This window comes from Scardinius erythrophthalmus, assembly GCF_964197995.2.
Source record: "Scardinius erythrophthalmus genome assembly, chromosome: 21".
Taxonomy (NCBI): domain Eukaryota; kingdom Metazoa; phylum Chordata; class Actinopteri; order Cypriniformes; family Leuciscidae; genus Scardinius; species Scardinius erythrophthalmus.
The window spans coordinates 27,529,533-27,544,859 of record NC_138241.1 but is presented as its reverse complement, the minus strand read 5'-3'; the positions used below and the strand labels follow the sequence as shown (position 1 = coordinate 27,544,859).

Below are 15,327 nucleotides of genomic sequence, written 5' to 3'. Positions count from 1 at the left end.
CGCCATGAACTAAATATTGTGACTGTTGTTAAAGTTGTAGTTGTAATGACACTGACTCAGGGCTTCTACAGTAGTATATCATTGCTTAATCTTCTCAGAGCTCAAGGTAGTTTTGATGGAAAGGTTTAAACATTAACGTTAAAAAATCTATTTCTCTAAAGAGAAAATGAATGGGATTTTTACTTACGAAGTTGTGGCAAGTGGTGTCTTCCAGGGTTGTGTGACTCACGTACAGGGTTTCACTGATATCTCTTTGGACCTTGAATCACGTATTCTCCTTACAATGCTAACAGCAGATTAAGGTTGCAGCTAAATGCACACAACCAGAATTATCAGTTGGTACTGTGAATACTCTGGCCTCAATAGGCCAAATATTCCTAAATATTCTATATAAAAAAGCTAAATATTCCTTGCCTGGCCCACATTTCTTTTGCTGTAAAGTATTTATATTATAAGTCTTTTGTTGGCCCTGTGACATTAAGGACACTGCCGTGGTCTCCATATCTTTAGGGGCTGCAGTGTATCCAGTAGCTGTGATGCCCTCTGTCATTATATCCAAAAGTCTTGGACAAAACATGATTTGTTAATTATATCCAAAGGGGAAATAAGGGCCTTTCTGTCATTTGTCTTTCTGTTATAGGCCTAGAGGACACAACACTGCATCACAGTTGTGCATTCAGATTTCTTTTCATCACGCTTCACACTCAGTGGTGACAAACGTGTTCAGTGATTTCTTACTTTCAGTTTTCTTAGTTAGAGGATGATTGTCATGTGTTTCCCCAGTTTCTGAGTTCAGTTAAAGGTTCATGGTTTTCTTCTTTTCCTCTTTGACTCACTCTGAGCTCTTCTGTTTAGCTGTTGGAGGTTTACTCTTTGTTACTGTTTGTTCTCTTAAAAGGCTAACTTCCCTTTTCTCTACTCGCACACATTTGAATGCTTGGATTTGACACGTATGATTGCTTCTGCAAAAACAAAACATTTTGATTAACTAATACGTTAGCATTTTAAAGGTAAGGAAATATAGACAAATATCTCCTCAGAAATCCCATATTTCATGCAGTAGATTTATTTTATTGGCTTACTTCTCTGTCAGAGGGACACATTTTGCTTGGTTGTATTTTTGTAAAACGCACATGTGCATGAAACTATTTGATGTGTTTGAGACCAGGTTAGGACATTTTATGACTAATTTGTGATATTCACATTATAATTGTTGTTATTTGTTCCTTCTGTTTTAAACAGAAAATGCATCTATGGATGTGTCCTTATCTTGGATGATAGTAAGTGTTGGCATTCTGCCACATTTATCAGTCTCGTATTTTGAAGTCTTTTTCCTCATTCTAAAAATCATTAAGCTATCACCGTTTTTTTCAATCTAATATCAGATCTGATAAAAAATTTCAGTTGTAACTCATTAGCAACTTCTTAACTCTTTCCCTGCCAGTGTATTTTTTTTAAAGGCATTTATTTTTTTGACATTTTCACAAAATTTCATGGCCCCCAAAATATTTTGTTGTGTATCTGAACATGCAATATAAATTATATTATTTATATATATATATTCTTTTAAACAATTTTATTTATTCTAGCATCATACATTCTTTTTTTAATCAACACCTAAATGTGGGTTAGTAAGTTTCATAACAAAAGAAGAAAATCAATTTTGCTTCTTTTTCTGTACTCTTTCAGAGTTGCATAATAGTACCCTCTACCATATAACGATGAAACCACGAAAAGCCAGAAAATTCCGTCAATGGTGGAGAAAGTTTTGCCATTGTTTGCTTATCCTGTATTGTTTCAACCTTGCATTGTTTTCTTTATTTCATGAAAGAGATGTTAGGCGAAAACAAAAACAATGAAAATAATAAAAAAAAAATTGTATTTAAGTGTTGAGCCCTGTATTTGAAAAATGAAACTGCACACTTTCATAGGGCTTAATTCACCCCTTGGATGCCACTGCATTTACCACGGGACTTCCTGTTTGCTTATTTATTCTCACGGTCATCCTCATCAGACTTTGTTACGAGTGACTGTGTTGCTGGTAAGTGTTAAACAGTTGTGCATGTCGAGAGTGAGAATGAGAGAGAAAAACAGACAGACAGACAGACAGGGAAATCAGAGAGGCGACCGGGGGCTTGCACGTCTGCTTTTACAATGACTGTCTGTCAGATTGTGTAAGAATGAAGAGGGGAGTTAGGAGGAAGAGAAGAGTGAAAAATCCACATGCATTTTTTTATGTTTCTTCCAGGCTGAGTCACTATCGAGGAGTGGGAAGATCTAGAGAGACAGAGGGAGACGGCATCACGGAGAGCACAAGAGAGAAAAGCAACTGAAGGAGGGGAAAACCGCTACACAACGCCTTTGAGAGCGAAGCGAGAGAGAGAGGCAGCCAACGAGAACGACGTAAAGAGAGAGACAGAGCGCAGCAGTGAGGGAGGGAGAGAGACGCTGAGGCTGGGAGAGCTGACCCCCCTCCCTTCTCCTCTCCTCTCCTGTCCTCTCCTCTCCTCCTTCCCCCCCCTCCTCACTCCTTCAGGAGCTGGTGTGTTGGAGCGGCGAGTACAGTGTGACTGAGGCAACATGAGCGATGTCACCATCGTTAAGGAAGGCTGGGTCCAAAAGAGAGGTAAGGAGCTTGTCTCTGCCTCCGTCTTGGTCAACTAGCCGGGTCGAGAGAGACCTTGTGTACGCGTGTGCCTCCGTGGACGGCTCCCTCCGTCATGGGCGGGCCACGGCGTGGCTTTAGTCTGTGTCTGTGGGAGCCGGCGTGTGGGTGTGCCTCTTTGCGCGTGTGTTCGTGAGCTGTGTTTAGTGCTAGTGTGGTGCTTCAGAGAACGTGCATGCGTGTTTGAGTGTGTCTGCCGGAGGAGCAACTGCATTCAGACTGATATCCATCATTTCTCACTGCACTGCTCTGACGTGTCGGGCTGCTACGTTTGACGGGTTTTCTACAAATGCTTGCACTCATTCTGATGCATAATGCTCTGTTTTATTAGATTATGGTTTTGATGAATTTATTTGATCATTATGTCTGGAAAACAAGTTATCTTTTAGCCTTTTTTGGTTAGTATGGACTGCAAAGGCTGTTGTGTACAATTAAACGCATTCAAAGTTATTATAAGTCAAAGTTATTTGACATCCATGTGGGAAGCTGCTCTAGGTGTCCTTATGGGACGTAGTGACTAGGGTACTTCATCCAGGTTGTCTTGCTTTTCCTTTCTGTATCATTGTCGCTTGTTGAGGCATACAAGTGCCTCTATGCCTGTACCTTCCCTATATGTGTACATCCATAGTGTGCATCCATAGTAAAGGGGCGTTTATGCTGACAGAAATGTGCAGCGACCAAAAGTCACTCGTTTTCAATGAAAGTTGGTGAATTGGCGACACGAGTGATTGTGACTTTTGGCGATATGATTAATCAGCAAAATGTAACTTTATGCAAATGAGCAGCGATTAGCAATGGGAGTGTAGTTCGTTTACATGCACTTTAAAAGTTTTATTTCAGCGCAGGTGAGATTGTCTGATCCCCCCCCCCCCCCCAATACTGTAGAAAAGCAAATGTGCACAATATGATAATGATAACAATATGATGTCCATACGTATGTGATATATCGTCATACCGGTATACTGTTACAACCCTACTTCAAATATTTGGATTACTAATTTATTACTTCATGATAGCAAGCTATATATTAGACAAACAGGTGAACACTGTAGCTTGACTACGCAAAATCCCTCTTGATTATAACTGCACAAATAAATGCAAAGTTCATGGGATCCAACACCTGATACAGCAGTCAAGTAGGAGAGCCTACTAGTAGACAACAATTTAACCAATGTCATTGTTAAATGCCCTTAACTCTGGATGTTTATGCTACAGTGGACCTGAATTCCCGCCCTCTGATTGGATGAGCGACCATTGGTCTGACATGCTTGAGCTTATAAGGATGTGTTCATGTATGGGCGGACTCAGTTACTTTAGTCACCAGTTTAGTGAATAGGTTATTATTAGGGCTGTGAATAAAGTAAGAAATTTTATCGCAATTAATTGCACCCTTTTGTGCGATTAATCGCACACTCATCGTGAAATTAAGCATACACAATTTATCTTGTTTAACATTTTGTTGTCATTTGCTATAGGCCTATCTAGCAAAGTAAGCCATCAGATTGAAAGACTGTTCTCACAAAACTGTATTTTCTGCAAGTTTTTTCAAGGTAAATTTAGGTGTCTTTCCAAAAAAGGACACTTGGAGACTCCAAAAGAACACCATATAACCCAATGTTATTAATAGTCCATATAATTGATAAATGCACCCATGAAAAAAACAACAAACAATAAATAAAAAAACATTACCGAACAAACCTTTTCAGAATTCACAGTCTATACTAGTATGTGTACAATGCAACAATGCAAGAGCTTGTTCAAATTTTAGACAAGTCAAGTTGCAACAGGACCACATGGAGATCCTGTCTTAACCAACTGCCTTGACCTGACTGCATATACCTCTTACAGTGCACAGATCCATTCAGAATGACTAAACACAGCAACATACGAACATGTACGATCAGTGCGTTGAGAGCGCACATACTTGGTCTGTTTGCACATCAATTATAACAGACTCACACATGCTTACTCTGACTCCTGTACGTCACATCATCTTTACCGTATTGCAATCTTCATCCATCAAAACTTCACTAGCGAGTCGCTGGTTTGCTTAATAAGCCGAGAAACGCATCTTGCCTATCATCTGGCCATACAGCGCTGAGATGTTGTGATGTTCTGTTCAGTCTGTATTTCACACAGCGTGATGCGTGAGGGCTCGCGCTCTTCAGAAGCAATCACAATATGACAGCTCGTGTTTTAAAAGATAAACACACAGTGGAATGAATAATTCACTGAAAACGCAACATGAGTCTCTATTCTCTCTGCCATCTCTGATGTGATCAGACTGGTTGGTTTTCTTTACATTAGCGCTGTTTTGGACTGATTGTTTGAATGAATTCGCTTACTGGATCATTGGACTGAAACTTTTCTGGAGTGTAGTGGCTTTGTAGAAGCTCTCGACTTCTAAAGTGATCTAACTCATTCATTTATTTTTGTTAAATTATTTTAACAAAATCCTCAACGAGTTAAAATAACTAAAAAAAAATTAAAATTATATATATATTTATAAAATTTGCCCCCAAACCAACAGCAAAACATTGATCTGTTTTGTTGAGGATATTATTGAGGACATTTGTAAGATAAAACGTATTTAAAGTGCTCAATAATTTTGTATTAATGTTGCACTGGTTGATATCATGCAGAAGCATTGCCACTATACCCTGTTTACAGTCAGCCATGGATAATTTCTTTTGTGAACTAAAAGTGTATAATGACCTGGTGGTTTCTGAGATGTAACTGAGATAGAAATGTCTTAAGTACCCATAAGGCTCCATTTAAGTGTTAATCTCATTTTAAATATCTATTTTAAAAATACTACAAATAATATGAATAATTACTATTAATTTCTATGAGTGATTTTTATAAATGAAAACCTCATTGTTCATTTAGTATTATTTATATACTGTTATAATATTTATTCATATTTCAAATTAGCTTTTATTTTTATATTTTCAGTTTTCATTTTATTTTTATTTTTAGTCATATTGTATGTAATGTGCTGTCATTTTTATTAGTTTTTATTTTATAATATTGACCTTTAATGTATATGTGATTTTAGTACATCAACTTATTTTATTTCAGGTAGTTGTCAAGGCAACATTTTCTAATTGTCATTTAAAGGGGTCAGTGACAAGAAGAACATTTCCTTCATCTTTAAACATGTAAGAGGACTTTGTACCATTGAAACATCCTGCAAGTTTCATAGCTTAAAACATCCTTTTAATTATAAACAAAGCTTTTATTGAAGTTTCAAAAGATGTCTAGTTTTCATATTGTGGGATCTGTAATGTCACACGGGCAAATATATTTGACGAATAATAATACATCATTGCATCACTTAACGTTTGACATTTACACACTGTGAGTGGCGCGTCGTGTCACTTCAAAAGCAAATAGAACCTATTATATTCACGGACACTGTCTACACTGGATACAGTATACAGATGCGCATTCAGTTTCTGACATACTCCACGCAAAACAAGCGGATTATATCGGAGCATTTTTTTTATAAACAAGGCACAGTATAATGTAGAGTTTGCAAAGACACTTTTGTTGAAAGATGAACCAGCCAGCTGCATCACAAACATGTAAGTAAATGATTTCATAATGCTTTTTCTGTAAATGATGGGTTTATATGGATAATGGTTTCAAAACACTAATTCACATGCAGTAGCGATTGTTGACACTGTTATGACGTTAGCCAATCATAACAGTGGCTGTTCACTGACAAGCCTAAAAGGAGCTGCCCTTTAAAAATTGATCATTTTAGACAGGGTCAGGAAAATGAAGGTGGAAATATATACGTGTTTGTTTTTTGTGTGCAAAAAAACTTTATTAACATTAGAAGTGAACCTCAAGGAATATAGTAAAATAATAAAAAATTCATGTCATGGCCCCTTTAAGATTTTTAAGCTTACATTTTTCATTTAATATTTTATCTTTTTATAATTAATGTAAGGATTTTTAATAGTTTTTTGTTTTAGGTAGCATTAACAACATTGAGTAATTCAAAAGGCCATTATCTAGCTCTAGCATTTATTTGGAATTTCATCCCAACAGTTTCTTTTTTTCCACTTTAAAGGTCAGTGGTCAAAAATGAACCAGTCAAAAACTGTGGGAACCCTTTTTAATTGATTGTGAGTGTTGTGTTTGTGTAGTCATGTGCTGTAGCCACGTTGAGTCAGATTTGAAATTCCCTCCAGTGTGTGCAGCCTGGGCTGGGCTTGAGGATGGAGAGGTTAGTGTTTATTAGCGATTGTGTGTGTGAAGTGCATGGGAGAGTTCGGTGTAGTCCTGGGCTGGGAAACTGGCTTCATTCTGTTTGTCTTGGCCGGCGACCAGGATGACCCCAATCACCCTCCTCTTTTCCTCTCCTTTTTCCACTTTGTCTCTGCCACTCTCTGTTTCCATAATAGCTTTTACTGTCTTTCCCCCCTCTCTCTGTCTGTGTCCTGTTGTACTTTTACTTTTCCATTTTGCTGCTGTCTCTGTCGGTCTCATCATCTCTCTCTCTCTCTCTCTCTCTCTCTCTCTCTCTCTCTCTCTCTCTCTCTCTCCCTCCCACCCCCCCCCCCCTCTAGAGCACCTGTGTCACAGTACAAGTTTTGCCATCCCCCCCCCCTCGTCTTTCGAGCTGTGACTTCTTAGAGAAAAAGGGCTATGTGTGAGGCGAGGGTAACCAAAAGGGTGACATCATATCCTGTTTACTCCACTAATGAATGGATCACAAAGAAAAGGGCCAGCTTCTGACATCGCCCCCCTCTCAAAGCACATTGTCTAAACATTCCCCTCATCACTGCCCGCAGCCTGTTTAATGCGCCTGCCAAAGTTTGATTGTTCTGAGGTTACTTCAGCAAAATCAAGCAAAACGCAACATGCTGGAATGTCATGGAACTAAATAGCATGAAGTTTTATTTCCGTGTATTTAATTTGATGCAGTTATGTTTTCCAGATCGCTGGTCTGCGGTAAATTAGCACTGATTGCAAGCAGACCTGTTGATAAAAATGCTTTGGATGTCTGCACAGTGTGTGTGTGTGTGTTTGTGGTGGAGGTTAGCTGTCAGGCTCCGTAGCTGAAGAGCAGCGCAGAGGAGTCACATGGTGCACTGCTCTGTCCCGCAGGACCGCTGGAACACTCTGTTCTGAGGAAAGGATACAGGCACATGAATGAAACTCGTTTGCTCTCTCCGGCATGCTCACATGACCAGCGATGCACTCGTTCATTCACTCTCTCATACAAGGATATGGATTATTTACACACACGAAACTCTGACCTTGCTGACTGTTATATCCTTCACTTCCTGCTCCTTTTCTCATACCCAGCAATCTCCTGCTCTCATATGACCACTGCGGCCATTCCTCATTATCTCCTTCCTGTCCCATCTCTCTTTCTCTGTATGTAAAGTGCATCTCAGTGCACCCCAGATCATCTCAGACTGCAGTGGAAGTACAGGAGCATCCTCATTCAGGTCAACATGAACAAACAGAGAACCATTACATACTGGATATTCCATATTAAACATTACATCTAAACATGACATTTATTCTGGCTGTTCTTGTGTTTCATTACTCAGTATTTTTTATTTTAGCATGTACAGAACGTTGTTTCTGGATACTTAACTCTTCACAGCTGGTTAGGACATGATGTAAGCTGCAGTCGTGGTGTTGAGGACACAACCATGTGTATATTATTAAAACATGATCACCCAATTTTAAAAGTAATTGTGCAACTCAACCTTCCCTTTTGAATGGCGGTGTAATCAGCGCTTTTGTGTGATTAGATTAGGCAATCATAATAAAGATAATTTTATATATTGTAGACTTACTAGGTATAGTATAGTACAAAAATGTCCTGTTTCGTTCACAGGGAATGGCCATGTAAAACTAAATCATGACTTATGAGATGACAAATGTTGCAGTTGGATTTCAGGGAAAATAAATGTTTTAGATAGTGAGTTGGTTGCTACTTCAGTAAGAAAGATGCATCAACGAACAGTTTAATTCAGCAACACTTGTTGGAGGGAGTGTTAATTTAAGTCAAAACTGTTTCGGCACACAGGCTTTTCATCGGGGATAAAGTCACTATGAAATCAAACTCTTATTGCAATATATGGAAATAATATGGCAATTCTTTTTTTTAAGTATTATGTATCTATTATCTGTTATAATGTAATTATTATTATTTATTTTTTAAATGTGTGCCCTCGAAATTGTTAATAATAAGCATCAACCCTCCCCCTGGCTAAGATGTTTCTGATGTGTAGACCGGTTCAAGGTCTGGACAATATGGTTGTCCAATGTCTAGACGAGTTCCAACCAATCATTCAGTTCCTGGTAGACAAAATCAAGTCTCTGCTCACATTTTATTTTCTCATTCTAGAAGCCATTTCACTTGTATATACAGTATGTTACAATAGGGAAGAAAAGTCGCAATTTTCATTTCATGACCACTTTAAGAAAGTTTGAGAGCAAGTTGGAAAGCAACTATAAAAAAAAAAATAAAATAAAAAAATTCATAAGATTCAGCCAATAAAGTAGATATGATAATATATCACCCACCAATTAGGATCCAACCAATTACACAGCACTATGGAGAACAGGTCACACCCATGAATTAGTCTTGCTGGACCCAAAAAGAGAACAGAAAATATTTCGATTCAATTCCAAACAATCCAAAACACAATGACATACATAAAAAGGAGATAAAACAATAAAGATATTAGGTATTAGGAGATATTAGGAGATAAAACAATAAAAAGTTGGTGGTTGGATGTGAGTTTACTCTGTAAATTATTCAGCTTTAAAATGGTTATTTACTTGTGTTGCACAGTTGAGGGTAATTTGGATGAAATGTGCCTCCCTTCAAGCTTTGTTTTCTAACAAGTGCCAAATGGAGTCTGAGAACTATAAATTATCATGAGCAGCTCCTGTATCATCTTGATGCTTTTTAATTTCACATTAGCTTTTCATAGTCATCCGTCTTAAGTCCTCCCACTTACCTCTTGGCGGTGAGGGGAAAAGCCTCCTCATACCCAAACAGATCTGCCTTCTCCTTTAAAGGAGGCGCACCTGCACAGTCTCCAACATGCTCTCTCACATGCTAACATCTGTGGAAAGCCTTTTCCACTCTTCTGCCAGTGTGCCTTTAAGACTAGCGTCAGCACGTATGAAGAAAATACTGCGGCCCCCTCAGTCACGACTCAGTGGCTTTTGTGTGTGGTTGTTTTTCTGGTTATTGTATAAGTGTGTGTGTGTTTGAGAACAAGGACAGGGTGACGTGCTCAGAGAGGGGATGATGACTCTGGGGGTCAGGCAGTGTTGTAGCAGCAGGCTAGGGGTCACAGGCTGACTCACTGCATGCCTTCAACTGACTGACTGACTGCAGAGTTAGTCATCTTTCTGAATCATGCTGAGACCCAGCCCAGAGAGAGAGAGAGAACGAGACCTTGAGGTAAGGAAAGGCAGATAGAGAAAAAAAACAGAGAAAACGATGAAGTGTTTTAGGCTGTCAGTGCTTGGTTTTCTTTAAAGAAAGTTAGAGGTTTAAAGAGATGATTCACCCAAAAGTTTTCACTCTGTTCCTTCCATACAATGAAAGTGAATGGTGATCAGGGACCGTCAAACTCAGAAAATGACAAAAAACAAAATAAAAGTAGTCTTCAGGGCAAGTCTTCTGAAGTTTATAACTTTTTGTGAGGAAAAACTGATTTTTTCTTAAATTGTATTCATATTAGGGCTGTCAAAAGATTAATCGCGATTAATCGCATCCAAAATAAAAGTTTGTTTACATAATTTATATGTGTGTACTGTGTATAATTATCTTGTATATATAAATACACACACGTGCATGTGTATATTTAAGAAATATTTGCATACATATACTGTATATATTTATATATAATTTATATTATATATAAATATATTTTTTTATATATAAATTACACATTTTTCTTAAATATATACAAGCATGTGTGTGTATTTATATATACAAATTTAATTATACACAGTACACAGACATATATTATTTAAACACAAACTTTTATTTTGGATGCAATTAATCGCGATTAATCTTTTGACAGCCCTAATTCATATAGATTAAATAGCCTACACTAAGTCTTCTTCTCACCAAGGTTGCACTTTTTTGATACTTTTTTTTTACTTCTCACTTTTTTATTTATAATCTTTTATTATTATTAATATTATTTTATTTACCTTTATTTTACCAGGAAGTCTCATTGAGATTAAAATCTATTTTACAAGAGAGATCTGGCCAAGGTAGCAGCCATACAGTAAGACAACATTTTAAAATACAAAAAAAAAAAAAAAAAAAAATTATATATATATATAATATATGAGACTTAAAATTTGTTTTTGTTTTCTGGTATTGTCAGTCTTCAGGAGACATAGAATGTATATTAAACCATATGAACTACTTTGATGGTGTTTTTGTCATTTTTGGACATTATAGGGCTTATGGTCTTGGACCATAGTGAAGGACTTATAGTCATTCACTTTCATTCTATGTAGAAGAGCAGCATAAAGATCCTGCCTTCAGTTTTCCACATCACACTTTGTGCTCCACGAAGAACAGAAGTCAGGTTTGGAACAACATGAAGGCAGAATTATTATTTTTTTAGGTAAATCGTGGCTTTAAAGCACGAACTGAGGGTGCTAGAGGACTCTATTTATGGTCATGATATGGTCGTGATATGGTTGTTCTAAAGCAAAGAGAGAAGGAGAGGGGAGATAAAATTGCGAACTGTGTTTGGTAACGTTTTTCCAAGCCCTGCGGTGATCTATCTGACTGTATCACATCTCGCATGTTTTAGTGATGAGGCAGCGATGCACGGGGTGTGTGAACGTGTGCATGCCTCTGAGAATTTAGGAGTGCCTGCAGAGTATGCGTATGTTTAGGCAGGAGCAATCCCGACCAATCACAGATCAGCCTTTCAGAGTTCCAGCAGCACATCTGCATTCCAAGAATGTGTGATGAATGGAGATATTACTAGACTGTCTCTAACAAACCTTGGATCCAAGTGTTGTTGTGTCATGCTGGAAATTAGCTGGATTGAGATTTAGACCTGGGGCCAGATTTACTAACAGTTTGCACCAGTGCAAACCTTTTGGCGTAAAAAACTACTGTCAGGATTTACTAAAGACACGCAGTGAAAAATTTGCACTGAAAAGGCATGGACACAGTTATTTTCGTGGCTGACCACATTGCATATGCATTTGTAGGAGTTTCCCTTTCAGTTTTTAAATGAATCATACAAGGTGATTTATTAAGGTTTGTGCTCGTCAATTTACCGGTGGTTGCGCCATTATTTACCAACCAAAAAAAGTACGTCTTAAGCCAGACGCGGTAGATTGCGTTGCGGCAACACCTGATGCATTAATACTACATTAATACTTTATCTTCTATTCTATATCTATTATCTTTAAAAAAAGTATATGTACTATGTTAGATTAAACTGGGAAGGGTCATAGCACTTGCATATTGTTCTATTGTTAGTTTCACTGCTTCTGTTGTTCTCATTTGTAAGTCGCTTTAGATAAAAGCGTCTGCTAAATGAATAAATGTAATGTAAATGTTGGTCATTGGATTAAGGACTGATGCTAATGCCCATGTCCAAGGTGGGCTCAATTAGCCTGTGACTTCTCCCAGAAAACATGTGGAACGACAGCTCCTCAGGGGCAGGACATTTCTGTCAGGGTGAGCCATGCAGGCAGCAGGCGGTTTGATATGGAATCATGGCCTGAAAGACTTTTTTTTAATCAGTTAGCTCTATGCTAATCTCAGGGCCTGAATTTTGGCGAAGCATTATTTTACTTTGCTTCAGCAATGATAAAGAGACTCTTGCATAGCGTGTTCATGCATTTTGAGGGCAAAGCAATGAAGTAAGGGGTGTGTTTGTTTGGGTTGATTTCAGATATCTTACTTAGCACTTAGTTCCTCCCTTGCCGGCTGGCACATCGGGCACCAAGCGATCTACAACAAACTCAATCGATCAATGCCGACTTGATAGGCAGACAGCACGTAAATCATCATGAGCGGCGCCAGACTTGCCTTGGCCAGACTTGCTTCCGTTTCCCCTGGGCAGGCGTCCACAGTATGGTGGCCTTCAGTATGGTAAGCGGTCCTGTGGTTGGCGTAGTATGTGGCCTATGAACCGGAAGCAGCGTTCGTTGATGATGTCGGCCAAAGGCCATGAGGCGGTGAAATACTTTGTTCAGTTGGAGATTCAGTCATGAATGTACATTTTTAAGATCTGCATCTTTGTTGAAACACGTTCAGCCGTTTAGTGATCGCTGTGGACGACTTCCACGACTCAGTAGCGTAGATGGCCATCAGGGTGAAAATCGAATTTAGGAGGCAAATCTTCATTTGCAAAGCGATGGTCGCTGACCTTCAGATAGGTGTTAGCTGTCGCATTGTTGCAGATTTCAGATATCAATAGTGTTCAACAATGATTCTCAGAAATTGCTTATTGCATCTTTAAACTTACAAAACAAACAAAAATGAGAACTGTTGCCTTGGCAACTAAGTGAAATAAGTTTAAGTTGAATTACTAAAACTGAAATAAAAAAACAAATGAAAGCTTTATAGAAATATATATAAAAAACAAAAGCAAATAACAAGATTACTAAAGCTTCAATTAAAATGAAATTTAAAATGTAAAATATAAAAATAAATGCAAAATATACAAAATATTAATTCATGCTATAATAGTATTTAAATAATACTAAAATAAGACTGATTTACATGAGATGCACAATTGCTAAATGTATTTAAAAAAATTGTTTTCAGAAAATATCTTGAATGAAGTTTATTATATAGTAATTCCCTTTTACCCATTTGCAAATAGTTTTTTTCCTAGCATACATATAAAAAAAGCAAGTTGAGGATTAAAACAAGTTAAAACCGTCTGTATCCAGTTTTAAGGATGTTTAGATATTTGTAATGGAAAACGAGACAAATTCAGAAAAAAAAAAAAATATATATATATATTCCAGAGCATCATTTCCTGTCATCTCTGTACTCTCAAAAGTGACAGAAGAAACTGAAAATAACAAGACGAAGAATCTTTGAAGTAAGACGAGCAGATGCATGACTGTCAAATAAACACTGATTGTTGGATGCATTGGCATCCATCGCAAGTTTGATGCAATGTATGTTTGTAGGGATCAGTGAATGTGTATTTGTGTGCTCACGTAAGTGGGTGTTTGTCTTAAATTTCCTCTGTCCACTTGTGTGGGGCTTTCTCCTGTGCTGTTATTCGGAGGGTTGTGTTTCTCATAACTCTGTAATGAGCCCAAGCCCATTAGGAAAATTGGGAAAGCATGACAGAGCTGCTCATTGGTGATGCCAGTAGCATCCACTCACACACATCCCTCTGACTGCAAGTGATCATCTTACCCCCTGCAACGGATCCCCAGCCAGACGGCCAGTCACCTCAGTGTTGACGCTCTGGAGCATCTTCCTAGCTTCCCTTCTCTTTATTTAGAGTTGGATCAATATTTTATGTGAAATTGCACCACGAGTCAGACTGAGGAGACTTTTGAGGGTTGACCAGATCGTATTTGGGATTAAGATTTGACTCATGGTTTCCTCAAGCACATCAACATGAATTGTGAACTTAACTATTAAGGTCCTTAAACCTGTTCTGCATACATAACAAATTGAGTTCTGTTATGACAGGCAATAATCTGGACAAATATGTATGATATGTAAAAACAAAAATCTTGTTGAAAATAATGCATTTATAGTGGAGGTCTATGTGGCACGAAATCTGTCTGGTTCTGCTTTGTATTAAATTGATTTATATTAAATCTTTCTTACCAAAATGTATGTCATTTGAGCAGTAAAAGTCTTGTGGCCATTCAAAGTGCGTCTAGTTTGTATTTTGAAATTTACCCCATAATTGTCTTGCTGGTATGGATGCTGTTAGACATAACAACATATAATTTGGAGAAGTAGTTGACACCTGTAGTTTTTTTTTAAATATACATAACTCGTTTTAAACGTTACCTAAAAATGGAAATTCTGTTATCATTTACTCACCCTCATGTCGTTCTGAAACCATAAGACTTTTGTTCATCTTCAAAAAAGCAAATTAATCCATATGGATCGAGCGGTTTAATCCAAGTCTTCAAGAGACTTGATCACTTTATATGATAAACAGATTTAATTTGGGCTTTTTTTCACATATAAATAACCTAGAGCTCATCAAATAGGGTAAATGTAATATCAAATGTGGTTGCTTGACTAGAACCAGTGAGTTCTCAGGCACCAAGAGGAAGTTTGAGCCTCTGAATGAACTAATAAGCTTTGTTCTCGTGCATCAAGCAAGTGCAAATAAGCTTCGTGTTTACTATATTTGATGTGTGTTGATACATTTTTAAATAATATTGTAATGAAAGAAAATGTATTTCACAAATGCTTTAAAGAACATGCATGTCTGATTTCACCTGAACATAATAAAAAAGATATTAATATAAAAAAATGAATGAAGAGTTTTTCCATTGTGACGTTATTTTCATTATAATTAAGCACATTTCCTCACAAAATTCTTATTACCGTATTGTAAAAATAATTGTATTACAGTCATATTTTTAAAATTGCATTTGGCACTTTAAACATCTGCATATACTGTATTGAAATT

The 15,327-nt window shown here is 37.5% G+C and overlaps 1 protein-coding gene across 1 annotated transcript in view; it reads left to right on the top strand.

Annotated features, from left to right (window-relative positions):
* akt3a (v-akt murine thymoma viral oncogene homolog 3a) overlaps positions 1–15,327 on the top strand; it is an 88,313-nt gene that overhangs the window by 6,422 nt on the left and 66,564 nt on the right. Inside the window, exon 3 of the mRNA XM_081351296.1 lies at positions 2,249–2,626. Coding sequence (XP_081207422.1) covers positions 2,581–2,626 — 46 coding nt within the window. The 5' untranslated portion in view covers positions 2,249–2,580. The remainder of the gene's footprint in view (positions 1–2,248; positions 2,627–15,327) is intronic.